General features: G+C 48.4%; 1 protein-coding gene across 2 annotated transcripts in view; it reads left to right on the top strand.

Moving 5' to 3' along the window:
• Positions 1-26,889, top strand: part of PLXNA4 (plexin A4) — a 406,242-nt gene that overhangs the window by 297,761 nt on the left and 81,592 nt on the right. For both annotated transcript variants that reach the window (XM_038186736.2, XM_072041406.1), the window contains exons 7-10: positions 1,950-2,103; positions 4,718-4,817; positions 6,948-7,062; positions 21,580-21,780. In XM_038186736.2, coding sequence (XP_038042664.1) covers positions 1,950-2,103; positions 4,718-4,817; positions 6,948-7,062; positions 21,580-21,780 — 570 coding nt within the window. The remainder of the gene's footprint in view (positions 1-1,949; positions 2,104-4,717; positions 4,818-6,947; positions 7,063-21,579; positions 21,781-26,889) is intronic.

Here is a 26,889-nt window from a genome sequence, read left to right on the forward strand (position 1 = left end):
CTACAGACAGTCTCCTAGCAATCTAAGGGGGAAGTACTAATGAATGAATGTTTGGCGGTGTCCTTATTGAGTCTCCCTTGGGTTCTAGCAAAGGATCGGTGATGTTGAGTTCTTGCACACAGGAGCAGAGAAGGTATCCTTGTGGCCAGCCAATCTTCTAGCTTCTGTTTCAAACAGAAGTTTGTTGTAGGAGTTGGACTCGATGATCCTTATGGGTCCCTTCCAACTCGGGATATTCTGTGATTCTATGGACAGAGACTTGCAAAGTTGTGTCTGAGGCTGTGTCAGTCCAGTCTGTAACTGGGATCTCTGAGAAGAGAGATTGCTGGGGACTCCATTCTTCCCTCAGTGCAGCAGCTCCAGAGCAGGCTTGTAGGATGTAGGACTTCTTGTTTGTTCAGAGTGAACCCTGGCTGATGAGGTTTGTGGCCAAGCACTACTGCTCTGTCCATTGGCATCATCTTCTGCATGGCACATCTTCATTCTGCATCTTCTGTGCTCAAATAATTATATTCCTCAGGCAGAAGTTTCCTCTTCTCCATTGCTAGCAGTGAGAACAGATTCAGTGTGAGTGATGACTCCATCAGATACCCATACCTTTTTCCTACTCCCCAAAGACAAAATTTCCTTCCCCGTTGCCATTCCCACCTCCTGAATATAAAGATGCTCTCACACAGTCTTTATGTCATCCAGAACAAAGGCCTGTCTGCTTGGCCTTTCTACCTGATGGTGCCTAGTGAACAGGCCCCCAGGCCTTAGTGAGGAAAACACAGCATGGAGAGGCAGCAAACAAGAGTTATGCTATTATCCTCTCCTGCCTTATCACCTGGACTGACCTCCTCTGTTCTTTGTGTTGGTAGAAAAAAACACTTCAGCACGCATTCCTGCCTCCTTTCAGTGGCTGCCACCACAGATGGGGCCTCATCCTCTTCACAGAGGAGGCAAGAGTGTTTGTGCCTGCCTCAAGTGTTTCCTTTAGCAATCGGTCACAACAGCTCTAAATTTGTGCTAACTACTAGGTCAATTAGCAGGTGCTAGAAGTACCCTGGCATGCTTCTCTGCCTCTGGATGTGGCCTGACTGTGATTGGGGTGGGTTGGGCAGGACTCTTGGTGGTGGACAGAAGTGGTGCTGGACCTTAGTTTGTGTGGGAAGTTGGAAGATCGAGAGGGTCTTTCTCCAAAGCACGACTACATTTGACAACAGCCATGTGGTTCTTTTCTTTCGTGACCACAGGCAAAGCCAGTGGGTGCTGTGACCTCCAACAACGTGGGCAATCCCTCTCTCACAGCTTTGTTTGTGTGCCGTACCCCGTTACAGCATGTCCCCAAGGCCAACCTCTTCCTCGGTGGGATGGGCAGGAGAAGTTGGTTGTGCCTCTAGGGACAGAGGCCATGTGTGGTGGACTGAAGCCTGTAACTAGACTCTCCTTACGCAGGAACATGGTGACAAGAGCGCTCCCCCATCTGCTGATGCTAGGAGAGCAGGCCGTAGAGAGTTAGACTGGAGCGCTACAGTTTCTCTGTAGTCTGCAGAGTGCCTCTTGTGAGTAGTGGTCACCTTCCTCAGAAACCGCGTGCCGTGGGGCCACCAAAGGCCCGGTCTTCACAGCCAAAAGCTCCCTGTCTAACCTTACACTTGCATGACAGATAGCGAGCACTCCCTCCCCTCCACCAGCACTGGGAACGCAGTGCAGTTGTCCCCGCATAGCCACACATCACTTGTGTCAGCATCGGCATCTCATCCCTCTCCCCCTCCGCACACACATCCCTCTCCCGAATCGCTGCTTTCTGTTGAAGGAGGATGCTCTCTCTAGCAAGAGGCTCTTTGTCCGACCTCTCCAGTGTAATTCTCTCCTGCTGGCCTAGCTCTGTTGGTCAGCTCAGTATTTTCTCCTTTTTTTTTTTTTTTTTCCTGTCTCTTCTCCCCTCCCTCCTTCTTTGCTTGCAGCTGGTCTTGGAGACCTACAACGTCCCTGAGCTGTCCGCAGGAGTCAACTGCACCTTCGAGGACCTTTCGGAGATGGATGGCTTGGTGGTGGGCAGTCAGATCCAATGCATCTCACCGGCTGCCAAAGAGGTGCCCCAGATCATCACTGAGAACGGTGGGTACCCCACATCCCCCTTGCCTGTCCCATTGCTCCCTCCCTTCCTCACCTTTCACCCTTCTTCTTTCCTTTTGATTTTTCTCCAAGCAGAATTTGGCTTTTGGGAGCCTGAGGACAGGGCAGGCACAACACAGGGCTAGGTGGGATGCTGTGCTGCTGCTTGCTGTGGCAGATACCCCTAGCACGAGTGAGCTGGATGTGCGTGTGTTTATGTGTGCACATGTGTAAGCGTTGAGCTGCAATACCAGTACCTGCATTAATGTGCTTATATGTGTGATAGTGTGTGTCTTCAGACTGCCACCGAGTGGCAGTTGCATATATCTAGCAAAGACAAGAGACGTGCAGGATCTCCACTCATTTATTGCCCGGGCAGGTGTTACACAGCCCAGGGAATGACTGTAAATGCTCTCAGCACACCCCATCCCACGCAGCAATCACAAAGTCGTGCAGACACGAATGATCCTTTACATACTTTCATCCTGCTCCTCCCAACTTTTCTTCTGTATGCTCAGTTCTTTGTCTCTGCCCCTGACTTTTATTCCCTTCATCTGTCCCAGATTTGTTACTGGCTCCCTCCCCAAATGGTCTAATACCTTGTCTCCAAGGACGGACCCCTTACCCCCAGCTTCGTGCCCTTTTTGGCTTCCCTTTTCCAATCACTTTTCTGGTACTTCCAAAAGCACCCGTGGCTTTTACAGAGATTTGCTATAAAAACCACAACTCTGTTGATCAGCTGAGAGAGGATACTCTTGTTTTATTCCTTAGCTTCTTGTGAAATTTTACTGGAAAGTCTTTGAGGATCCTCTCAAGCCACAGAAATGAAGTTACACAAGCTGTCACCACCATCCCCTCTCTGCTCTCCCCAAGCTGCATGTGCCCTCCACTGAGAACCCAAAACAAGCCCCCAAAGGGCCTTTCCCATTTTCAGGTCCCACTGAATCATCACTCATGTTTGCCTACCGAGATAACTGCCAGGAACTATTTCCTTGGTATGGACATCTGTCAGGCTCTAAATGATGAGCAAATAAACACAGCGGTGGAAGCTCAGAGAAGGACAAGAGGGAGAGATTTATACAAAGCATGGTTTTCAGAAATGCTGGGCACCTGCGGCTTGTATCAGCTTCAGCAGCTGGTGCTCTGCACCTCTGCAAAGACCAAGTCCTCCACACACAGTGCCAGAAACTGGATTTGAACCAGAGGATGTGTGGCTCTGCAGCACATCTGATCCCCGGAGCCATCCAATCCTCACATCCTGTTTTAAAATATATGCAAGACGCTGGCAAAGTTGTTAAATACAAAGTGGTTAACGGAGCTGTCAAAGCCGGCGGTGGCAGATGGGCAGCAGAGTCGAGCACTGGCAGCAAAATGTGTTTAGTGAAGTGCGTGGTGTGTGTGATGTGTGTGTGTGTGTGTGTGCGTGGCTACGTGTGTGCCCGGAGGTGGGCGAGCGTGCTTGCGGGCTCACGCACATGTTGTCACGTTTGCTTTGGCCTGATTGATTAATGAATCTTTCAGGTGAGAAGGAAAATAATAGAGGTGAAAGGGCTGGCCAAGTCAAAGTCTTGAATTAAACATGGGGCCCTTTCCCCACCAAATTACTGCAATTGCTCCACCTGGTTGTTTCCTGCAGCTGATGGGCTTTGAATGGGTCTTTGGCATTGTGGGAAGGGGTAGCAATTTGCTTGGCATGGGAGAAGTGGGAAAGGGGAGATGGTACGTAGGGGCTGAGGGTCAAGTTTTGCTGCAGATAGGTCTGCTGTGGAGATGGACTGGCCCTTCTGGAAGCGTAGTGGATGTCTCTCATGTTGAGTTGGGGTTTTCTGTAGCCAAAAGCTGGAGCGTGTGGGCTTTGTGTTGAGTAGAGTGAAGGAGCCCAGAGGAAATGTTCACATTAAGAACCGTTCTGTCCATCAGCATTTCCTATGGTGCAGCCAGGGAACCCCTACCCTATCACTGTTAGAGTGTCTGTCCTCCTTGCTCACTCCTTCATTCTGCTTTTTCATGGTATAACTGCCCTTTGGGGACAGGATCTGGAGGTGGCCTTCTTAAGGCATGGTTGTCCTGGATATTGGGTCAGAAATACTAAGTAATGGTGAAAAGAAAGTATATTTGAATCCCCTCAGGAAAGCAGGTGTCTTTATCCTTCAAGCAGTGCATGCACAGGCCACCAATGCTTGGGGTCAAATATTCTACAGCCCCTTCCTCCTGGGGACATAGGTGAACCTGCAAAAGTGAAGAGCTATGTGTACAGTACTCCATTTTAATGGCTTTTTTATTCCAGCCTTCTCCACCCTCTCTTTCAGCTTAACTTTCTTACTTGCCAGAGTGACTTATTATAGTTTTGTAATGAGTGAGATGTGGCCTAGACCTATTGGTATCATCCAGCCCAGACTCTGCTCCCAGGTAGGATAATTTCCAGTGGTGAAGACCTGATCCATCACTCCAGCACCATGACTGGGGGAGATGAACTTTTTGAAGAACGGGGCTCTAGAAGGATTTTATTGTACTTCTTACATCTACTGAGTATAGACTAGCCAAGATAGTGGGTGTTACGGCCATCGGGGCTCAGCTAACAAAGCAGTCACACACTGATGTATCTGTTTTTCCTCAGGAGACCATCACATCGTTCAGCTCCAGCTCAAGTCCAAGGAAACGGGTATGACCTTTGCCAGCACCAGCTTCGTCTTCTACAACTGCAGCGTCCACAACTCGTACGTTGGTTTCCTTTGATACCTGCTTTCTGTCCCACCCCTGGGTCTGCCACAGAACCTGCTTCTGGCTGGGGAACGTGTCCCTTGGGAAGTTGGTCAAGTGGGGAGGAGGCCAGCAGTCAGGGTCACTTGGGTGATGGTCAGCATGGTGAAATCCCTTCTGGGAAGACCAGAAGTAGTACGGTGAACATTTATTCTGCTTCTGAGCCTGCTATGGAGGAAGGCATTGTCTTGAGTAGGGTACCTCCTCATGTGTCCCTCAGGTAGAGAAGCATCAGTGGGATTTTGCCAGTCAAGTGAGACTAAAACCTCAGCAAATTGCCCTTTCATCTTCCTAGTAAATGGTTGTTTGTGGATGGCTGGATCCTGCCCAGCTACGTGCACCTCCAGCCCTCCTCCATGCTGTCAGTCCCACCAGCTGGAGCCTGTCCCAGGGTGGTTAGCATGGGATTGTGTCCTCAAAAGATGGGAGTTGTTGGTTCCTGTGTGATGTGAAGTGAGCAAGGAACACCCAGCTGTTTTCCTCAAGCCCATCTTTTCCATCCTGCAAGCTCCTTTCTTGCCCTGCACCCCATTTTTCTGGGGTTTAGCTGGCACATGGGGCTCGTTGGGAGCTGCCCCACCAGAGCAGGTCTGCCAAAGCAGAAGGATGTTCTTCCAGCAGGTTGATCCACCCCTGAGCAAGGCTGAGCAGCTCTGTCACCACCACTGAGCCATCAGAAGTGCCAAAAGCAGATAATTACCACAGCTCAGCAATTCACAAGGAAAGGCAAATCCTATTTCCATGTTCCTGCTGCTTTGACAAACAGCGTCAGAAAGCAAGTGTTGGGGGTGGGGGGGGAGAGAGCAGGAGAGATGGTGGTGTTAAATATTTATGGCATGTTTTGGTTTCCTACTTGACAAACTATAATGCACTATCCATTTTTAATTTGATGTATCAGAGCAAGCACTTGTTACCAATTTGAAGAACAGCTCGCTGCACCAGAGCTGAAAGTGGATTGGAGATGAACGAGATTTCATGCAAAGACAGGGGAGAGGGGGTGTGTGTCTGCCTACTGGGTTGAGCCAAGATGTACTGGAGGCAGGTTTTTCACTCCTGCCTATTAAAAAGCCAGCAGCACATACAGGCCAGGGAATTTCCCCCCCCAGGTCCCTTCCAGGTACTTCAGAGACTGTAGCAACATGAAGGTTTCTGACAGTGTGAGCAGCCAGGAGTTGCTCCCATCCAGTGCTTGTTTTGTGTAAAGAGCTTGTTACGGCTCAGTTTGGTTCCTGGTGAGCAGACATCATATCAGATAAAAAAAAAAAAAAAAAAGTGTGATGTAGGTAGAAGTCAGTGCTGTAAAACAGCCACAAAAAGTGTCTGTAGCTCTTACTCTACAGGGTCTATGGGTATGGGAGAAAAAAGCCTTCCCAGGTGGTGGGAATGGCTCTTTCCTACAAGCTGAATAGGTGACTTCTTACACGTGCCCTCTGCTTCCCAGCCAAGTGCTGTGATAGTCTTTGTATCTCTTCTGAGATGAGGAAAGAGTACAGCCAACATATCTGCAGCATATCTGCATTCCTCCATGCCCTCCATGGGCATCATGCTGCCCTCCAGCCCCTACCTCGGGCACCTTCTCATGATGTATTTGCAGCTCCCAGGGCACTGCTGCTGTTCAGCAGCAAGAACATTGGAGTTTCCCATCTGACCTTGACCCCTTTTCTGTTCTTGAATTTCTTGAGCATGCTTTGAGCATGTTACACTCCGAATCTTGTTACGATCAAAAGGGGAACACACCTTGTGCATGAAGCCAAGAACTTGTTCATCTAAATAAAAGTAGTAACAGGGTAACCAAAACACAACAAAAATATTGGTAGTCTAGTTAGATTGGTATTAAAGCAGACTCAATTATCTAATTAGTGTAAGACACATGGGTCACAGCAACAACCAGCTCAGGCCATGGCAAGCCAAGTGCCTTCCTGAGACCTTACAGGGTCAGAGCAGTTCAAAGCCCATGGTCTTCTGTTCCTATTGTTACAGCAATTTTTGCTGGGCTATTTTTCCCTTCAGGAAATACTTCCGTGGTCTGTCCTGTTGGCTGAAGGGGCTGGGTTGGCCAAGTGACCACTCTTTATCTCCCTCTCCAGGTGTCTGTCCTGCGTGGAGAGCCCTTACCGGTGCCACTGGTGCAAGTACCGCCACGTCTGCACTCACGACCCCAGCTCCTGCTCCTTCCAGGAGGGACGAGTCAAGCTGCCTGAGGTAGGTAGGAGTGTGTGCTGCGTGTGGAGGCTTCTCAAGGCTGATGTGGGTCAGAACAACAGTCCATGAAGCCTTCTCCAGCCCTGGTCCCACCTCGGAGCTACAAGCAGTCGATGGCAAACTCCTGGCACCGAGGGACTGGGAAGGATGGGAAATGCTGGGTGTACATCTCCACCTGGAGAGAAGGAGGGGAGGTTGCCTCTAAGCAAATACTCCAAGCTGCTGAGATCTTGGGGGGATTTAGGGCTACATTCACAGCGGCAGTGGATTTCGGTAGTGCTTTGAGCCTGTCAGTGGCTTTGTGGGTTTGGAGCCTAATGACCGGTGTATCAAACCGCTTCCAGCTGGGGCTGGGGAATGCCTCATTGCCAGTCACTGAGCTAGAGCTGAACTGGACCTTGGGGCTTAATACAGAGCTGGCTGCTGTGCTGCAAACACTGTCTGGCTGGTATTGTAACTAACGAGCACTTGCAGACAAGTGGAGCTCCGGAGAATACAAATAGGAAGCCACTTAATTACTTCCTGGTCAGGAACGGTCTGAAAGCATCCCGGCCTGTCTGCTAAATGACCTGAGATGGCTCGTTGTTTGCCTGGCCCAAGGGACCAGTACCCATTAAGAGATCTGATATCTGCTGAACCACCGGGCACGGAGGCGGCGGCTGAAACCTCCGCCGACGTGTGCTGCATTCGGAGGCTGAAATCCACGCTGCTCCCAGCGCTGCCTGCTGGGTCTGGTGTCTTTAAAACGCCCCCCTGCCTGAACCCCAGGCCTTGTCTGAAGCAGCTTTGTGGCACCAAACAACACGTGTGGAGTGGTTTCACACCCCTACGGCATCCCCCATTCCCTCTCCATCCTCCCCTGACATATGTGCTGGTTGAGATGTCCTGGATCAGACATCTTGAACTGCAGAGGCACTGGGACAACCATAAAAATTCATGAGCAGGGAGGTTCCCAGCTCTTTGTCTAGCAGGATTCAGCATCTGCTGTTATTCTGCTGCAAAACTTGCTGAGAACTTGCAGAGAGGACGTTTGACACCCCGTGCTGGGGGTGAAGTGGTGCAGGAAGGCAGCCCAGGGTCCAGCCCTTCTGGTAAGCCTGTCCCAATCACACAACACCTATGGCTTTGCATGAAGCCTTGGCAGAATTTGGTCAGTCCTGCTGGCACACCTGCCACAACTGGCAGTGCAGGATCACCTTCCCAGTTCCCATCTCTTCTCTCCCCCAGCCCCTGCACAGTGGAAGGCCTACAAATCTCAGTGCACCTCCTCCTCCCTCGGGTCCCATCATATCCCTGGTATTTCTGACACTTGCTTCCATCAGAAAGGAGATCATGAGAAGCTCTTCATCATCCCAGCTCCTTTGGGAAGAGACTGGGGATCACACAGCACCTGATCCTCACTCTATCCCCATCAAGGTTTTGATCTGCAGCACTGGGGAGGAGGCAGTGGACCCTGTCTTCTCCAGACTGCCCCATTTGAGCACTCCTTTTCCATCACTGTTTTATGACCTCTCATTGGGATTCCTAAAGGCACCACCTTCTTTCTATTGAGAAACCATCTTCTCACTGACTTACCTCCATTTAAATCTCCATTTTTTTGGTTTTGCCTTTAGTTGTTTCATTTTCTGTCCTGTATCAGGCCTATTCATTGAGTGGGATCCCTGAACAATAGAAACCATTTGGTATCTTGAAGCCAAACCTGGCTCCTCGTTGCCTTTTCAGACCTCCACCCAGTTCCCGATGATGCAACTCACCTAATCAGGTCAACAAGTCCAAGGTCCACTTCCAGCCTTTCCAATTCTGTCTTCAGTAGTGCCCCAAACCTACCAACATCTTGAGTGGGACTATTTTTACTGGCCTTTCATCTCCATCTGCAGTTCTGCTTTCCTCCACAAGTACTTCGACTCCCCGAGGATGCACAAAGGGTGTGTTGGGTACCATCTGGGGATGGCTGTCTCCTAAATTTTGTACGTCTCCAGGAGGTTCTGGTGGGAAACTGTCCTCCCAGCGTGGGATGGTCGCACCATCCCATTTGCAGTCCTTCCATCAGTCTGCTGAGCAGATTAGCATGGCCGGCTTCCAGGATCGTATGGTCTGCTTGCACCACGAGACTCGCTGCCAAGCAAACAAATATTAGTGCTACTTTGCCGTATGGACCGGTGCCAGCAACTCCCTCCCTCTGCAATCATCACTGCTGGCGTGCGAAGCCTGCTCCCCCTCCTCCACACCGTGGTCTTCACTCTCTCTTTGCTGGTACACCCACCTCCAGGTGTTTCTTTTCTCCTTTTGCCTGTACAGCATCTTGGCCCCATGTGGGTTGAGGCTTCCCACTCTCCAGATGGCCAGGGCTGCAAAGGGACCGGTGGGGCTGATATCTATCACCCCGGGCCATCCTGGGGCACTTTAAAGGCAGGTTTTGTGCCCTTGTGTACTTCTGGCTCTGTTATTTCCTTGGCATATCTCACAGGTTTCTGGATTCCCATGGGATCAGCTTGCCCTTCTTACAGGTGCCCTGCAAGTCTTTAAAAAAAAAAATAATAATAAATGTGTTTTTCTGATTTTTATTTTTGCTTGAAGTATGGGTTGCTGGTGAAATGTGGAACACAGGATGAATTTGAGACTGACCCTGATGGAGAACAGAAAGGCCTTGGCCATCAACCATGCTGTTCAGAAGGGAAAGTGCTTTTTTTCCCTGTACAGCCCGTGATCTAGTGTCCAGGGTGGCTTTTGAATCACACGGTGGACAGCAGTGATCTGTCCATCTGGGCTGGGGCAGGCCACTTGTCCTAGCATCACCCAGCAAAACCAACCCAGAGGTGAGGATAAGGCAGAAGAGGCACATCCCTCGCTGTCAGCAAGGAGCCAGGACTTGATATTTCTCATTTGTCAGGTGCTTGGTGAATCAGCTCGGCCCATAATGGGGCTGAACCAACCAGTCTGGGAGCCTTGGGAAAGCCCGTGTTTGCTCCTGGTTAAGAACTCCAGCATGGCCATAAAGCAAGAGTATTTATGATTATGGTGCTGAACTCAATCAAATAGGGTTGACGATGTCTCTGGATGATTTGCGGCAGAAATACTTCACCTTGACGTATAATTTCCCTTTACAGCAGGTTTTTGAAAGCCAAGTGCACTCACTTGAAATATACCGAGTGACTTCTTGCTTTATAAAGGGGATCTGATATTATTGCTATTGAGGGCGGGAAGGGGGAGAAGGATGAAAGGAAGATATTTTAATACTTAAGTGGATTTTTGTTTTTATTGTTTGTTTGCTTGTGGTTTTGTCTTTTTTTTTTTTTTTTTTTTTTCCTGAACAGAGCAGGTGGCAAAAAAAAATGGAGAGAATTACAGTTCAGAGGGGAGCAGGCTTTGTCTATACGTGTTTCTTGGGCATCCTTTTTTTTTCTGATTTTGACATTTGTTGCTGACTATTGCAAAAGTCATGGTGCAGGTTTAACGTTACCCTGCAAAGCCTTGCGTTGTAGCCTAATACCCTGTGAAATCAACCTTTCTTGACACAACCACCGGGTAAGAGCTCACTCATTTTCTTCTGTAAATGCACAAAACAGCCAATAGTGGAGGGAAACTGAGGCACAGAGGAATATATCAATTGATGTGAGGGTCCCGTTATGAAGAGATCTCATCTCTCCTGATGCCTATTCTCTCCTGATACATTCACCCATCTCTCCTGCTGTCTGTTACCCAACACACCTGATCCAGGGACATAGTTCTCATAGTTTTATACATGTTGGGCTGGTGGGTAAGCTGGGGTAGCCTACTTGAGCTGATGGGATAAAGGATTAAGGCTTCTTTTGTGCTGTCCTCTGTAAGATGAACACTATCTTGTTCTGGGCCTTGCAAGGAATTTAGCTTTGTGGGGGGGAAAGAGAGGGAAAAAAAAGGCAAAAGCAAAAAGCAGGCCCAGATAACAAATCTGTTATCTGCTGGGTTTAAAAGATACATAATCATTTAATTACCTTGAAGGAGGTTTTCATCTTTCCCTGCTCAGCCGATTTGTGTGCGTGTGTTTTTCTTCCTCCCCCAAACAAGCTTTTTATTAAAAGGATTTTCATCTGCCGCCGAAAAAAGAGACGAGAAGAAAAGATCTCGCACCAAAGTGTTTTATGTCGAGTTGTACGTGCTAATGACAGTAAAACCCACATAAAAGCAACGACTGCTTCAAATATTAATTTGTCAAAAGCGATGGAAAGCTGTGTGAGCTGCATGCTGGCAAGCAGCTGCTGAGGAGTAGAGCACTGCTTCGCCTGGTGCTTGCTGAATGGAGAGCAGGGTCTGCAATGAAATGCACTGATTTATCCATGGTGTGCTGCTTGTTTTTCCTGGGGGTGATTTTGGGGAGAAGCAAGGGGTGAAACAGAAGGCAGGGAGGGATAAGGGCAGCTCAGCTTGCCGCCAGTAGTGCCCACATCTCTTTATCATGGGCTTTGTAGGAAACTCAGCACCCTTGGCCACCCTGCTGGTGCACCTCAGCTTGGCTCAGGGAAGGCTTTGGGCAGGTAGCTCGCTCCAGATGAGCAAGCAGCTCTCCAGGGACCCCAAATGTCCTGCTTCATGCTCTTTACAGGGAAGGCATGATGCCCAGCTCCCCCCAAATGCATCCCTGCAGAAACACCCGAGTGGCTTCACCAGGAAAGGGCAGAGGACCCCCAGGGACACCTGATGAGCTTGGTGACCTCCTCGCTCCCTTGCGTGGACAAACCTTCTGATGATGCTTCTTCAGTCGTTGCTGTGGCAACTGCTCAGTTTCCCTCCTGCTCCTGTTTCCAGCCCCCGTTAACCCGGCCAGAGAAGCAGCTGCTGGAAGCATCAGTGCAGGGAGGAGAAAAAAAAAATAAATCAAATTAATGTCTCTCTTATTTCTCAGGGATGCTAATGACAGAGTCAGCAAGGCCAGTACCAGAGGAGCAAATCCTTCCCCGCTTGTTGATCATCCTCTCACTCATCCTGGCACCTGTCTATCATTAAGGGGAGGATGTGAGGTGTAGTTTCTATGGAAACTGCAGAAAACCTGCTGCACCCAAGTGCTGTGAGCAGGCAGGGGACCAGCAGGGGAGGCGTGGGGACCAGGAGCAGCTCTGGGCAGGCAGCAGAGAGCATGCAGACCCTAAAAGATAGTGTCTGCACCCCATGTGGATAGGATGGGGCATAGTGGTGCAGGCATTTCATGGCACATCCATTTTAACAGTGGGGGGGTTGGCGTTTATCAGCTGCTTAATTCTTTAGGAGGGTTTACAAGCATGTGTCCTGTCCTGTTGGCATCCTGTCCGGAGGGTAGTGGGGGGATCCAGGAGGGGGTTATAGCTGATGGTTTGGATCGAGCTGTAGCTCAGGGCTCCTGGTGGTTTGGCATTCCAGGCTGTAGAATTTCAGCCCTTTTGTCATTTAAGCCCTTTCCCAGAAATGGTGATGTGTCCTGTTGTGGATACTTCCACTCCAGAGGTGGTCGTTTACACAATAATAAGAAGAAATTAAATGCAGCATCTGCAGAGCAGGCAGAAAGTGTTCCCCTTGTTCATGTTGGCATGTTAGAGCATGGAAATATAAGAGAAAGCTGCTCAGAGACGCTATCAGGCATTATATGGGGCCACAGGTTTTATTTCAGCAGGTGAAAATTTTATTCCCACCTCCGCGTTGGCTTGGACACGTTCAAGTTTCTGTGCCTCTGTGTCTCTCACAGCCTCTTGTGGTTTGGGTAAGCACTTTCCGATCATATGTGCTTGTGCAGTGCTTAGTACCTGGAGCTGGGTCTGTTCACAAGAAATTTCTGAGCCTTTGCAAACTAATTAAGCAATTTGCTTTTGTGGTAAGCCAGCATTTGCCCTGACTTAAACTTAGGTGAAGAAGATGGAAGGTCTGTGTGTGACAAGGCATGTTCTGTTATTTTGGGGTACCTTTTGTCATCTCTTGAGGTTTTTTGCCCCACAGTGTTCCAGCTGGAAGGGGAAAAGGCTAGTAACTTGTTCAGTTGCAATTACTTTTAGGTTTTCTGGTTATTATGGAGATGGATCTGCAGGAAATCTGTCCTGGGGCAGGGCAGCTCCATCATGTCCATGCTGAGACCAGGAATCAGACCACAACAGGAACTGATAGCTGATGGAAAAAGGCCTTGTTATGAGCAATTCATCTTCCCTTAATACACACATTTTTTCCTTGGGTCATAGGCTTTAGCTTCTTCAGGGAGATTACTTTGAATGGAGATGTAAGAAGCATCTGATACTCAATACCGTGTCCCTGCTAAATGCTGTACGTAGCAGCTGGGCTGTTCATCTTTGTAATGTAAGATTATTTATCCCACAGGACAGAGTGATCTCAGAATGCAACAGGGTAATATTCATCTGTCCCCGCCAACACAGCACCCTTGAAATAACATCAGGAAGAGCTTATGTTGTTTTGATAGCCTGACTCAGTCCAATGCCATTGCGATGCCTCAAGTGGCTACAGGGCTTTCTGGCTATCTGAACATCTGTTAGGACTGATAGGATCTGTGCAACACCTTGAAATTTGAGGGAAAAGTTGTTGTCAAAGAGAAAAGACAATTCCCTGTTCGGTCTGAGCGTGGAGTGGTGGCCTGACCCTCAAGCAGGAAGTTTTTGCTTTTCTCCATTGTAGCATCAATTGCGTTCACTGCTTTGGAACTTGGGAGCTTTTGGGATCTGGCCAAGGAGAAACATTCTCAGGATGTTGAAGCCACAGATAAGCAGCAGTGCTGGACTGTGTCTCCCGTCCTGCTTGGGGCATCTCCAGGAGGCTGAGCCCAGTTCCTCCTTCCCCTGCTGCGTCTTTGCGTACGAGTCCATTTGCTTTGGCTTGGGTGTTATCTCATGCTGTCACAGACCTCAGTGAAGAGGAGGGTGATAAGAGCCGTGATATCATTGTCCTGACCTTCCCAGCGTGCAGCCTGGGGTGTTATGATTCCTTGGACTTATGTCCTGGTTTCCGAAGGAAGCAGGATAGTGTCAACGTGGTCTGCGTGTGCACGTCCAACCCATCTGTTGCTTGTCCTTCTGTTGACTTCTGAACTCAATGGCCATTTCCAGCCTTCAGTGGAGCTCCCAAAGGTACAAAGTTCCTAAAAACTTTGAGACTTTCACTCCTCTCTTATGAAGAAAACACTACAGCTTGGCCTCAAAGCTGTAGTCTCCCCTCTTCCTTCCTTCAGATTTAAGTCCTTGCAGAAGGACAGAAGAAGTCAGGCTAGGCAGAAGGATGCAGAGTCATGGAATATTAATTAAAGAAGAAATTCATTAATGCATCAGAAGCTGGTTGTGCTCAGCTGTTCTCTGCCCCATGCCTCCCATGGCTTTGCACAATACAGTTTTACTGTGTGTGAAATCTTGAGAGGACTGGCTTACCTAACCAGGGTTTTATTTAACAAATTCAGGACTTTTTTTCCCACAAAGTTATCTTGTCTCCCTTACACACATCACCTTCTTCAATGTACACACTCATATTTCTTATGATTTCAGAAACAGACAAATTTCACTAAGGAAATACCAGAAAAGAGACTGCTTCCACATCTCTCCTTTGGGCAGATGTACTCAATGACACCACAATTATCTACATTTTTTTTCGCCAGTCCACTCCCTCCATCCACTGACCAGAAGGCTCCTGCTCTCCGGATCATTACTTTTCCTTCTGAGCATGTGTCAAAGTGGCAAAGGGCTGAAGAAAAGCTAATGTTGTGTCTCAATTTAAAAAGGATAAATGCAGAGCTTGGCTAATTATGGCAGCCTGACCTTGATCACAGCGAAGTAATGGAACAGCTGAGAAGGGCTCTATTAATAAAGAATTAAAGGAGGGTAAAATCATTAACATTGATCAGCAGAGATGTGTGGACTGGTTTCTGAGGCAGACTTGTCCTAGGTCAGGATCCAGCTCTTGGCAGCCCTGGGTCACTTCCCAGCACTGTCTGCAAGGCCTGGGGGTGCCACTTTGCTCCCCATCAAGGGACTGAGCCGTGAGCCACACGAGGAGGTTACATCTTCATTTATCTTCTTTTTTTTGAGCTCCCACCCTTTGCTGACCAGCATCAGTCATCGCCCACTGACCTTCACACTGCTGAAACCAGGGACCTAGGAGGCTGTGGCAGCTGGGCTAATGACCTGCTGGTGATCTGATCGTGTCCCGTGCTCCAGCAGTGATGGCTGTACACTAATCTATGCAAGCCACCATCGAGCTACGTAGTACTAGAGAGGGCAGAGCTTAAACAGGACCACAGCTCCTCCACCTTTTCCCAGAATCTCTTGCAATATCTGTCAAAAGAAAGCTTTTTTTTTGATCCTGAGTGCATGGAAGGCTCTAAACTAGAAAGTAACCACCAGAAGTGACAGCGATGCAAGGACTCAATTACTCCTTTGTTGTCTCTGCAGATGTTTACACTTCCCATAAATCCTGTTGCTTTCTCCTCATCAGCTGCCTTTAAAGTTCTGAGCATTTTCTCCGCGTATTATTACTTTTGCTGTGCCAATAAGTAAGTACGCCATCAATCAGGCTAACAGCATTGTAAACTTAGGAAGTGAAGATAAAATATATGGTGCATTAAAAAATTCTTTGACCGGGTGAGCTTTTTGTAGCCGGTTTGATTGCTGCTGGTGCTGATGTAAATTTGGGGGAAGTATATCCAGAAATTTATGAAGCTTGGAAGCCTGCCTGTGAAGCATTGACCTGAATCCACTTTATAACCTAATAATGTTCCCCAGCACTGTTTGTGTAAATTTTAAATATAATTTTACGATGCTAAGAATTAGTGGTGTAATAATGTAAACACAGCGCGGACTGTAACTCACCCCCTCGCCTCCCGCGCCGGGGAACGCCGGGCTCGTGGCTGCTTTGTTCTCCAAATTATCCCAGGCCTGGGAGGTTGTGTCAGAGTTTAAAAGTGATTCACGAAGGACCCAGTTTGTCACCCACGGAGCCCGAAGCTCCCCGTGGCAGAGACGGAGATGCTAAAAAAGGGGGTGATGCTGCTCGGGTGCTGTCCCAGCCCCAACCCAGGGTGTGAGAGAGAAGTTCAGGCAACATGTTTCAGGCAGTCCCTGCTGCCTCTCATCTTACTGTTTTCCTGCTTTTTTTATCCAGGGGAAATCTGATTCCTCTAAAGTCAATGATTTAAAAAAAAAAAAAAAAAAAAAAAAACAGTCTTTTTTTGTTTGCTCACTTTCATTATTTACTCCTTCTTTCCCTTACTTTTCTTTCCCTGTTATGTTGTTGTTGGCGGTGGTTTTTGTTTTCTTTCTTAAAGTGATTTTTAATCTTATCTAAAAAACAGGACATCCAGAGGCTGTGGTCTAGATATCTTTGTGAAGAACCAATCCCTGTCTCAAATCTTACCTTCTTGGCTTGGTTACAGTACAGAGTGGGAGGGTGAGAAAGCCACAGTTCACTGAAGCTTAGCAGAGCAGATGGACAAAAAAACATTAAAAAGTATTTTATTTACATAATATATGGGTAAATAACAATCTGAGTATCATTACTTGTGGGATCCAGAAGGGCTTGAGTGTGGAAGAAACAGTCCCCACTTAGATGTACTTTGTGCTCGTGTTCCTTCTGGGCAAGATGACTTAGACAAGTGCAGAGAAGGCCATTGAACAAAGGATATGTAAAGGATTTTTTTAAAAACAAAATAACTACAACAAAAAAGAAGAAATTGTGGCTGCCCCATCCCTGGCAGTGCCCCAGGCCAGGCTGGATGTGGCTGGGGGCAGCCTGGGCTGGTGGGAGGTGTCCGTGCCCATGGCAGGGGTTGGGATGAGATGGGATTTGAGGTCCCTTCCAACCCAAACCAGTCTGGGATTCTGTGATTTTCTAATGGCAGGAGGAAAGGGGAGCTAGATGCATTAAGACTAACAGTGAAGGAATTGGTGTTGGTGTCTGTGTCTGGTTCTGAATGAAGAGAATACTCTCCTGGGAAAAGAAGGATGCAAAACGCCTGCCAGGAGTTGGTTGCCTTGCCAAACACACCTACAAAGCAAGCAGAAATAGATCAGCTCCAGTTTTGCTCCCCATAAGGTGGAGATCCTGTCAATGCTGCCAGGGATCCCAAGGGAGCAGCACGAAGGGAAAGTATGAAAGCTTCCCTCATGTGAATGTTCTGGATGACAAGGGGTGCACGGGGAAGGATAAATGAACTGGGACCCCAGTATTAGACTGCTAGTAGGAGGGGAGGGTCATTGTGTTTAAAACTCAGAGCTGATTTACCTGTTTCCATGTAGGATGCCTGCCATTCAAAGTAAATCTAACCCATTTTCCTTTGGAAAATGGAAAAAGCTTTGGTGAGACCTGGGCTTGTGGTCCTGGCCATAAATAATGTCAGAGTGTGGAACTGCACAGAATAAGGCTAGGAGAAACCCCGTGCAATATCACCACACCATGAAAGACCCCTACACGCTTCGTACCTGGGAGAGGAAGATAACTCAGGGTTTCTGGTCAGTCTCCAGCTTGGTCTGGAAAACAGCAGGACAAAATCCCCAAGAAATCATAACTCTGTATGCGTGGAGCACCATAAAGGGAGCAAAGCAATTAGCTCAGGGCTAAGACCACGTAGCCTCGGTGAGGTTTCATCCCCCCTTTTAGCAGACTCCTCAGGATGGCACTCGCTGGGGACTCGGGGCAGTGATGAGAGCCATAACACATATATGAGAGAAGAGGAGAGAAGGGGGCTCTCGTGTTACTGAGACTTCATTATTTCTGCAAGCTGCAGCAAAACACATTTGCAGGCACTCTACGAGGAGTTATAAATAAGGAAAATTAAACTACCATCGACCCAATGAGCACAGCCCATTTCATGTGGTGTTTTCGCTACAAAAGCTCTCCGACTTGAAAGCTGGCAAAATTTGGTGATTTGAGGTGTGCATTGCTGCTGATACGAGTAATTGGCAAGGGTGGAGGATATTATTTTAAAGGGGCTGACTCATTTGGAAGCATTTAAGGGATATAATGAAAATACGTACACAAAATGGATCGACCAGAGTCTGCTTTCAAATAAGTTGCTCTGGTACAGATAAAACTGGATTTTAGCTCCTCTGGAATCTGAACCAGCTCCCCTTAAAGTCAAGGGTAAGGTTTGATTTATTATATCCCAAAGACAAAAGGGATGGGATTGTGCTCTTCCTTGGTCCAGTTGTTGTCAGTGTGTGTTTTGGCTTCCCCTACATCGTGCCAAAACTGCTCTTCTAGCCTAGGTGATGCACATTACAGAGGAAGGGTAAAGAGAAAATACCCAGAATTTTTAAGGACCCTCCTGCTTGGGTCCTGGTGCGGAATCTACTCTTAGCAGGTTTTGTACTCTCAAATAACCTCAAAAACATAAACCTGAACAAGCACAGAAAGCTGGATAGGGCTTGACACAGGCTACAAAATGAGTACTGTGGTTGAATTTGAACCCAGAGCCTAGCCCAAGCTCTTCAGTTTTCCGTGGCACATCACGCAAGGAAATTGCCTTCCCCCACCTCCCCGCCCCCCCCGTTTCAATTAGAAAGAACATTAGGTCAATCAGATAAAGCCACATCGGGAGGATTTCCTCTTTATGGCGCTTGCCTCTTCAATTATCTATAATGAACTTCCTCGCAGCCCTGCAAAGCTTTTTATATGCAAACGAATCCTGTTTTGGGGCTGCCACAATCGCGGCTTGTTAATGAACTTGAAACAAGTGTTATCGAAAAGGTTACAGCACCAGTGGTGCTGGGGGGGGGGGGGGGACACGGGATAAAGCTGGGCAAGACCAGCCTGCAGGTACCGTCGTGGGCTATCTTCAACCCCCATCCTCCAGCCCCCTTCGGAGGCTTTGCTGTTTGACAGACATCAAGCAAAATGCCCACTCCTGGGAAAAGGCTGCTCGGCGGCAGATAGGGCTTTGCCACCCCTCTGTCCCGATGATGCGCTGCCAACGCATCTCTTCCTCAACCGGGGGAAGAAAATAATAAAGTTGATGATGCCAAGGTCTGTTCTTATGCCAGAAGAGAGAGAGGGAGCTGATTTCGAGGCCCCAGGACATGTGAGGTAGGGAAGCCTGTGCAAGGGATCTGGGGGGGGTGAAGCTATGCAGTCCCAAAAGGTATTTATGCGTGGCATCCTCTGGAGGGATAACAACTGGACTCTCTCATTCATTTTAATATAGCCTAGACCACTGGGGCAGTGTTTCCCCTCCTTCCTAGGTTTTATAGGGCTGAATCACACAGGGTTAGATTATTTCTCACTTCTCCATGCTGAGTAGCTACTCAGCCCTGCGGCTAACCCTAACACTGGTGTGTCTTGGTAGGGCAAAAACATCGAACAAAAAGGGGGAAAGACTTTCTGCACCATCAAGCCTTGCCCTCCTGCTAAGACAAACATTTCTGCACCAGTTCAGCTATTGCATTTCAGCATTACTATTTCCCTGGGGATAATTCGTCTTGGGATAGGACAACAGAAAGATGAGGGAGTGTTGGGACAAGGTGCAACTCTTCAAGGACACCTAGGGGTCCAGCACCCTCAATCCTCTTTCCCCACTGGCTCTGTCTTCAGGATAATGGAGCATAAGGCAGCTTCCACGGCTCATACACTCCACTTCTTGGAGCCTCCTCAGGTGTGTCTGGTTGCTGAAGTGCTTGTACAGCACCAGGACCCCAGGAAAAACAGAGCATAGCAGTGGTAGAGCTCATCACTGCAATGTAGTACTGTGTGGGCATGCCACCTCTGATCCACGTACAGGTTAACGTGATAGTCCATTTAGCCTCAGACCATGATAGCACATATTAAAGAAGATCTTGTGTCAGGTTAACATCATCAGATAACCAGCCCCAGGGTGGTTTGCCTCCATCCAGCTCCAGTGACTGCATGCTTGGCTGTCTTGGTTCTGGTGTTAACCTGGGCTGTGCTAATTGAACTTCATCAGCACTTAGTAATTTCTTACACCTTCAGCATCCCCCTGTAAGCACAGATGAGAAATCAGGTTACCACAGAGGGCTCTTTCATCTGGCATCCCCCCTGGCACAGACAGACACGGAGGAAGGCTTCAGGACTTCACTGCAGCTGCATGTTGGGTGGGTGCTGGATTTTCCTCCTGCCTCTGGCCATGGGCTGGCTGACACCCACAGTGTCATGACTGATGGCTCTTGTAATTCTGTCCCTGGCTGGTGTAACTGCAGATGTTACACGTCGAATCCATTTCTTTATCTTCCTAAGCTATTTGCTTCGCTGAGATGTTTCCACCATCTGCTCTAACAAGCTCCCAGGCTCTCATAAGCCATAAATTCCACTTGCCTTATTCTCCAGCCCTGGATCTGTTGTTTTCCTTCTCTTGTCCCTCACCCACAACTTCAGGTAAAGCTTTCACCTCTTCAGGTTATTTCCCTGTCTCTGTTTGTACCAGTTGGACCTGGCCAGGGATTCCCTTCAAGGAATTGCTGTAACATTGGGCAGGACAAGCTGAAATGGTGTTGCTCTCTGCTCTGGATAAGGTAGCTGTGCCATCATGATCCAGTAGTGTGTTCAAGAAGGAAAGCAGTGTGCCAAACAGTGCAGAGAAGAAAAACAGTGGACAGGTCTTCTTTTGACATCCAGGAGTTGGAAAGACTTTAAAAAAGGGACAGTCAGGCTCTTACAGGTGACCAAGATGGCATGGTTGGTGCACATGGCATGCTTATGTTTGTAGCCTGGTGTAGTGGTTGTGTATTTTATATCAAGCTGCCTTGCATTAGCAAGGCAAACACTGTATTAATTTCCTAAATTATTGGTAACTTCCTAGCATACGCGGATTTCACAGCTTGCAGTTGTCTGATTGCACCATGAAGAAGCAGTGTGCTGCTGCTCTAACTAAAGCTGTGCAAACTCACCTGACTTTGAACAGAGCTTTCTGCATTGCCCATTTAGGTGCCCACACCCAAATTATGCACCACACCTGGCTGGATTACCAACAGCCCCAACTCAGGACCCATTACCAACTCAGCATTTTTCAAAACTGGTTGCAAGCCTTTCCTGGAGATCTCCACATATTATGCAAGAGTTGTTTCTGGAGGTCTGAATCCATCTCTACTAAATGTTTTGTCCCTTTCTAAGCCAAATCAAACTCTCTTTTTAGCAGCCCATGCTCTGTGGCTTACAAAATGTCTTGCTGCAGCCGTGCCTTTTGCACAACTGGTGCATTGGTTGCTGGGGAGGCAAGGAATTATGCTCGGATTTGGCTTTATTCACTTCTTGGGTCATGGCATCATAACCAGGCTCAGACCCTGGGGGTTAATGGAGCAGGTAGGAAGAGGCAACAGAGGACCTCTTTGACTCCTGAAGGTCAAGGGACTGCATGCAGTGCAAAAAAAGGAGATGGGAAAGGATGGCTTGTAAAAGCAATCCTTACTCACCTATTTATCTGAGCCTCCTCAGCAATGCCCCATGAATCCCCTTGTACCAAGCAGAGTCTCAGGGAGACACAAAGGCTTTGCAGAGCATCAAGTGAGAAGTTTGAGGAGCATCAGAGGATGGGGAAACTCATGGGCTGACTTGTTGTGTTGCCTCCTCTCTCCCCAGGACTGTCCCCAGCTGCTGCAGGCGGAGAAGATCCTGGTGCCGGTGGAGGTGATCAAGCCCATCACCCTGAAGGCCAAGAACCTGCCCCAGCCACAATCTGGCCAGCGAGGCTATGAATGCATCCTGAACATCCAGGGCAACGAGCAGCGGGTGCCTGCCTTGAGGTTCAACAGCTCCAGCGTGCAGTGCCAGAACACGTCGGTGAGCAAACCCCGCTGCCCTCAGCACCCCCGGGAGAGCTGCAGGGACCAGGGAGGACCATGAGTGATGGGATCTAGAGCTGTGCTGCAGCCCTTTTTACTTTATTGTATACCTGATTTCAGCTACAGTCAGGGTTGGTAGCTTGCAAACTGCCCCTTTTGCTCTTTAGGGCTGGGTTGTGTTACCAAAAAGCCTTGGGTCCCATCATTTGGCCATGCTGGAGCACCTTAGCCGTGACCCACAGACATTATTTTCCGGTTAAAATGTCCGTATCCTCACAGTGCCACATCCTTGTTTGCATCCAAAAGGGTTTCCAAAGGGACTAATGTTCCTGTCAGCACTGAGAATTAAATTTATTATGTGGGGGAATTAGCGAAGGGACACAAACAGCATATAAACAGTCTGACAAATGCCAGCAACGGGTCCGAGGAAGGCTGAGATGCTAAAAGCTTGAGACAAGCCTTCCCCAGGCTCCGTTTTGTCCCTCTGCCCTCCTCACACCTCTGTTTCCCCACCTGCAGGACCGGTGACACCAATCCCAGGGAGCCCCCGTGAGGTTTTGGGGCAGGAGCCATGCGGGTACATGGTGGTGGTCACCTAGCACAGCTCCTCTGGAGGCTTCTCCACGAAATTTGTGTCTCCCAGACATGCATTTGAGTCATTCGCATTGCTGTTATGAGATGATTTATTAGTCAAAGAGCTAATTACAGGCTTTAGCCACTTCACTGCAGCTCTGCCACTCCATGCCGGGCAGGGCTTGTTAAAACCCATCACAACATATTCTGCTGCATTAAGCAGCGTGTTGGAGATTACAGGCAGTTCACACGTTTCATGATCTGTCGGAAAAAAAGACAAAAAACCACACACACACAAAACTTTCCCAATGACACTGTCATATTTATTCTTTTCCTTCCCTCCCTCCCCCTGATTTTCATTACTGGTTAGTGGCTTGTGAGCATCCGGATTTGAGATTTCACAGAAAAAAAAAAGGGGTTGAGAAATTAAGAAAGCATTACGCTATCTTAAAAACGAATTTCTGTTACAAAGTGAAAGCCTGGGGCTGGAGGAATATTATATGCACCTGGGCAGAGTCTACATGTCTATCCAAAGCATCTTAGCAGGGAGGAGCGCAGCCACCCTTCAGAGTCACAAATTACCTGGCAGAAACAAGCACCAGCATGGGGCATTTCAGGGTAATTTTAAGCACAGTTGGGCTGAATGGGGGACTGACTGCCTCAGCAACCCTGGAGAGTCTCTCTTAGCCCCCTGGTTTGTGTTACTCAATAACTGAGCCTGATTTTAAGGGGTAAGGGTGACTGTTCTCATGTTACCTGCATGCTTCAAGAAGCTGTAGTACCTATGAACAACGAAGTGGGCTCCAATGAATCCCCAGGTGTATTTGCTCATGGGATGCCTGAGTGCTGTGACAACACTTGATTTTAACATTTAATTTGATGCCACGACACTCCAGGATACTCCTGAGCTGCTCACATGGGCAGGGCACTCCATAACCTTGCAGGGTCTGTATCACGCCTGCCCCACATTTAGTGATGGCTCAGGTGGGCTTCTGGCATCTCCATGGGGAGAGGATTATTTTGGAATAATCTCTACTCCTTCCTCTTCTGCATCCTACCTCTTCCTTTTCTTCTCCTTTCTTCTTTTCTCTTTTTTTTCCTCTCTTTTCTTCTCTTTTCTTCTCTCTTCTTTTAAAGGCACTTTGGCTCCCTGATTTGAGGCTATTTTTTTCCCCTATGAGAAATGTTATTTCATTGTTGCTCTGAATTTACCAGACGCTAAGAGAAAGAGATGTGCAAGGGAGAGCCAGACAAAAGAAAGAAACATTCACACAGATACGAAAAAAAAAAAAAAAAAAGGAACAGAGATGCCCAGGCTCTGAGCAGGTGGCAGAGGACACAGACAATGGGAAAGGAGTGCTGTAGGTATGTCTCCATCATGATTATTTCCTTTCCTGCCAAAATTAGCATTCCGTCTGGAGCCACCGCGATACAATGAGCCCCTGCTCTGAGGGTCACCTGGCTTTAGGAACAGCTGTATGAGCTTGTTTGCAAATTGAATCAGCCCCCTTCAGCCGAGCTTTTTTATTCAGCAGAGTAGCTGGATGAGGCGCTGAGCGTAGCACCTGCATTGCAGGCTTGGAGAAGGTCCAAAGGAGGGTGGGAGGATGTGTTGTGATGGTGTGTCCCTGAAGGGATGCTATCCTGCCAGCAGATCTTTCTGTTGGCGATGCATGCTAGACTAAGCAATCATTCTTGGCTTGTTTTCCGACGTAAGCCTCCAGTTCTGTCCCCTCCCGTCGTCCAGGAGGCACCGAGGAGCTCAAATCCAACTCCTGCAGAACACCTTCTGCAAAATGCAGGAGTTTTCCTGCTTTTACCCAGGATAGGAGCAGGAAAAAAGAAGCTTTAACTCTTGCTTCTGGCTGCCTGGTCCCTCAGGATCTACACCAGGGGAGCCGAGATGAGAACCAGGTCCATCCATCTTAGGCAGGCACTTTGCTAAGTGGCTCCAAGTTCAATTAAGAGATGTTTTAAGGACACCCAGGTGGGGCCAGCCTATCTGATGGCCTGTCAGTAATGTCATATTCAGCACTGATGGTGCCTAGGTGCTTGGTCCAGTCAATAGCCGGCCCCGTCTCTCTCCCTGTCTTTCCTGGAGATATTTCATTTGATAACAGCAATAAGTCACTGCAGGCAGCACGCTTCGGGACAATTATTGTTCTTGTCAAGTGGTTTGAGCCTCTCAGCTCTGGGCTTTGTCCTCTATCACACCACCCAAGGCACACAATTATCACTCAGAGAGACCCTGCCTGCCATTCCTTATTGCACTTATGATAGCTCCGCCGACAGTCTGGACACGGAGTGATGGGAGGAAATGAAAAGGAGGAGAGCTAAGGAGGCATATAAATAAGTAAGTAAAAACGTCAGCAGAAACGGCTGGGACGGATCTATTAGCGCAGGGAGCAGTCTCTCCAGTGGGAAGCACTGGGAGACCCAGCACTTGCAGTCAGCCCAACAGGGTCAGCAAAGTTCAGCAAAAAAGAAGAGGAAAATGGGTGAGCGATGCCCTGCCTGACCGTGCCATGATCACTGCCATCACCAGCTTCAAAGACCTAAGCACACATTTTGCTTTCTGTCAGCCTGACCCAGTGCCTGGTCTTGGCACGTGCAGGCAGCACGCGCTGATTTCCAGCAGTGAAATCCCTGCTGAGAATTTGCCCCGAAGCCCTTCGCGGGTCCGTGTGCTGCGAGACCCAGGGTGGGACAGCTCAAAGCGCTGGGTGAGAGAGGAATAGGAAAAGCAAACACGTTGCATTTGTCACGTTATTGCACTTGAGCAAGAGATCTCAGAAGCACTTGACTCTGTGGCGTGGCTCGCAGGGAGGGAGTGAGAAAACAAAAACAAAAACAGAGCTGGAAGAGAAAAAAAAGAGCAACTATTCCCAAACATGATGGGAAAACGCTTAACAGGAGGCCACAGGCAGATGAGCCCAGGGCTGAGTCATGCATACGCCTCTCAATTATTGTTAAATTATTAAATTAATGTATCTACATTATTAAATTATTTTATCTATGTTCAAATATCGCAGAGGGACCCCAGTCATGATGTGGGTTCTTTTGTCGTGGGTGATAACACAGACACAGAGGTTCAGTCCCAGCTCTAGTAAGCAAAGAGGTCAAGGTGATGGCTTTGAGCAAGAAGGTTTCTGCCTCCCGTTTATGGCCGGAAAATTGATGCAAAGAGGGATTAAATGCTTTGCATGGGGTCACGCAAGGAACTGGTGGCAGAGCCAGATACAGGAATCAGTCCCCAGGCCCAAGCTATAATCACAGAAGCAGTCTTTGTGCTGTCAAGGAAAACTAACACTAAAATAAAACCAAAAAGCTGTTTGTCTACAAATATTTCCCTGCTATTGGACATGTTGGAGGTACATCACGTAACCACGCTTGGTTTATTGTCCTAAGCGTGCCCAGGACAAACCTCCAAAGGTCTTTGTGCTGCACAGCATCTCAGGAGGATGTACCAAGAAGTCACATCCCTCTGCTTCTGCACAAACCACAAGGCTCAGAGGTCTGCAAAGCTGAGTTCCTCTAATTCAGGGCGCTTGTAGTCACTAACAGGATGCCCAGAGGAGCCAGGAATGTGCAGATTACTGAAAAATAAACCATCATCTTGCCGCTCAGTCAGCTAATGTTTGCATGGCTGTTACAAAACTGAGAGCTGTGATTTTTTTGCAGCCTGAGGACAGGGAACTTAGTGGTGAAAACCTCCAGGAGACAATCAGGCACCCTGTTTACGGTGGCTTGTGCACAATGTGTTAAACCGCTAACAGCGCGGGGAAAGGGCCGAGCGGTGCCACAGGCTCAGCCCCTGTTGTAAGGCTATCTGATACTAGCAAAGAGTTTAAGAGACAAAGAGCCTGGTGCTCGGGAGTTCAAAACACAATGTGCTGTTCCTGTGAATTACAGCAGCTCCTTCTAGCAGCTTTTTGGCATTTCCTGATGGGAGCCAGCCTGCCTTTCTGGGAGGGCAGCCTCTCTTTCTCAGTTCGGGCCTCTAAATTGCCTGTAATTTTCTACTTTGATTTGATATGCATGGTGGGAATCCAGATTTCGCAGACTTCGGGGTCAGATTTATGTCTTTTGAGCAATTTTTGCCTGTGCTGGAGAAAGTTGTGCGCGGCGACATGTACATACAAGCCTTAGTGGTATGAACGCTCGTAGCAGGAGTGCCCAGGAAGCTCTGCTGTGCGTCCTGCAGATCGATGCCTCGGCCCTTTTCTCTCCTCTGAAACATATTTCCATCTTATTGTTACAGCCGAGCAAATCCTTTTCAAAGATTCCTCTCGAGTTCAGCGGGCTTTGAACAGAGACCACAATGAGTTAGCAGCTCCTGTGGTCTGAGCAGGACGGAGCATCCACTCCCCGTTACTTTGCAAATTGCTCTGTTTTGCTGCCGTGCAGCCCACGAGCTGTCTGAGCAGACCAGGCAAGGCAGAGAGAGCATCCTCCTTCCAGCCCCCAGCTGGTTTCATCCCTGGAGCTCTTCCACGGGGATCTTGTTGCTTATTCCCTCGCATCCGTTTCCAGT

Source organism: Anas platyrhynchos, chromosome 1, assembly GCF_047663525.1.
Source record: "Anas platyrhynchos isolate ZD024472 breed Pekin duck chromosome 1, IASCAAS_PekinDuck_T2T, whole genome shotgun sequence".
Taxonomy (NCBI): Eukaryota; Metazoa; Chordata; class Aves; order Anseriformes; family Anatidae; genus Anas; species Anas platyrhynchos.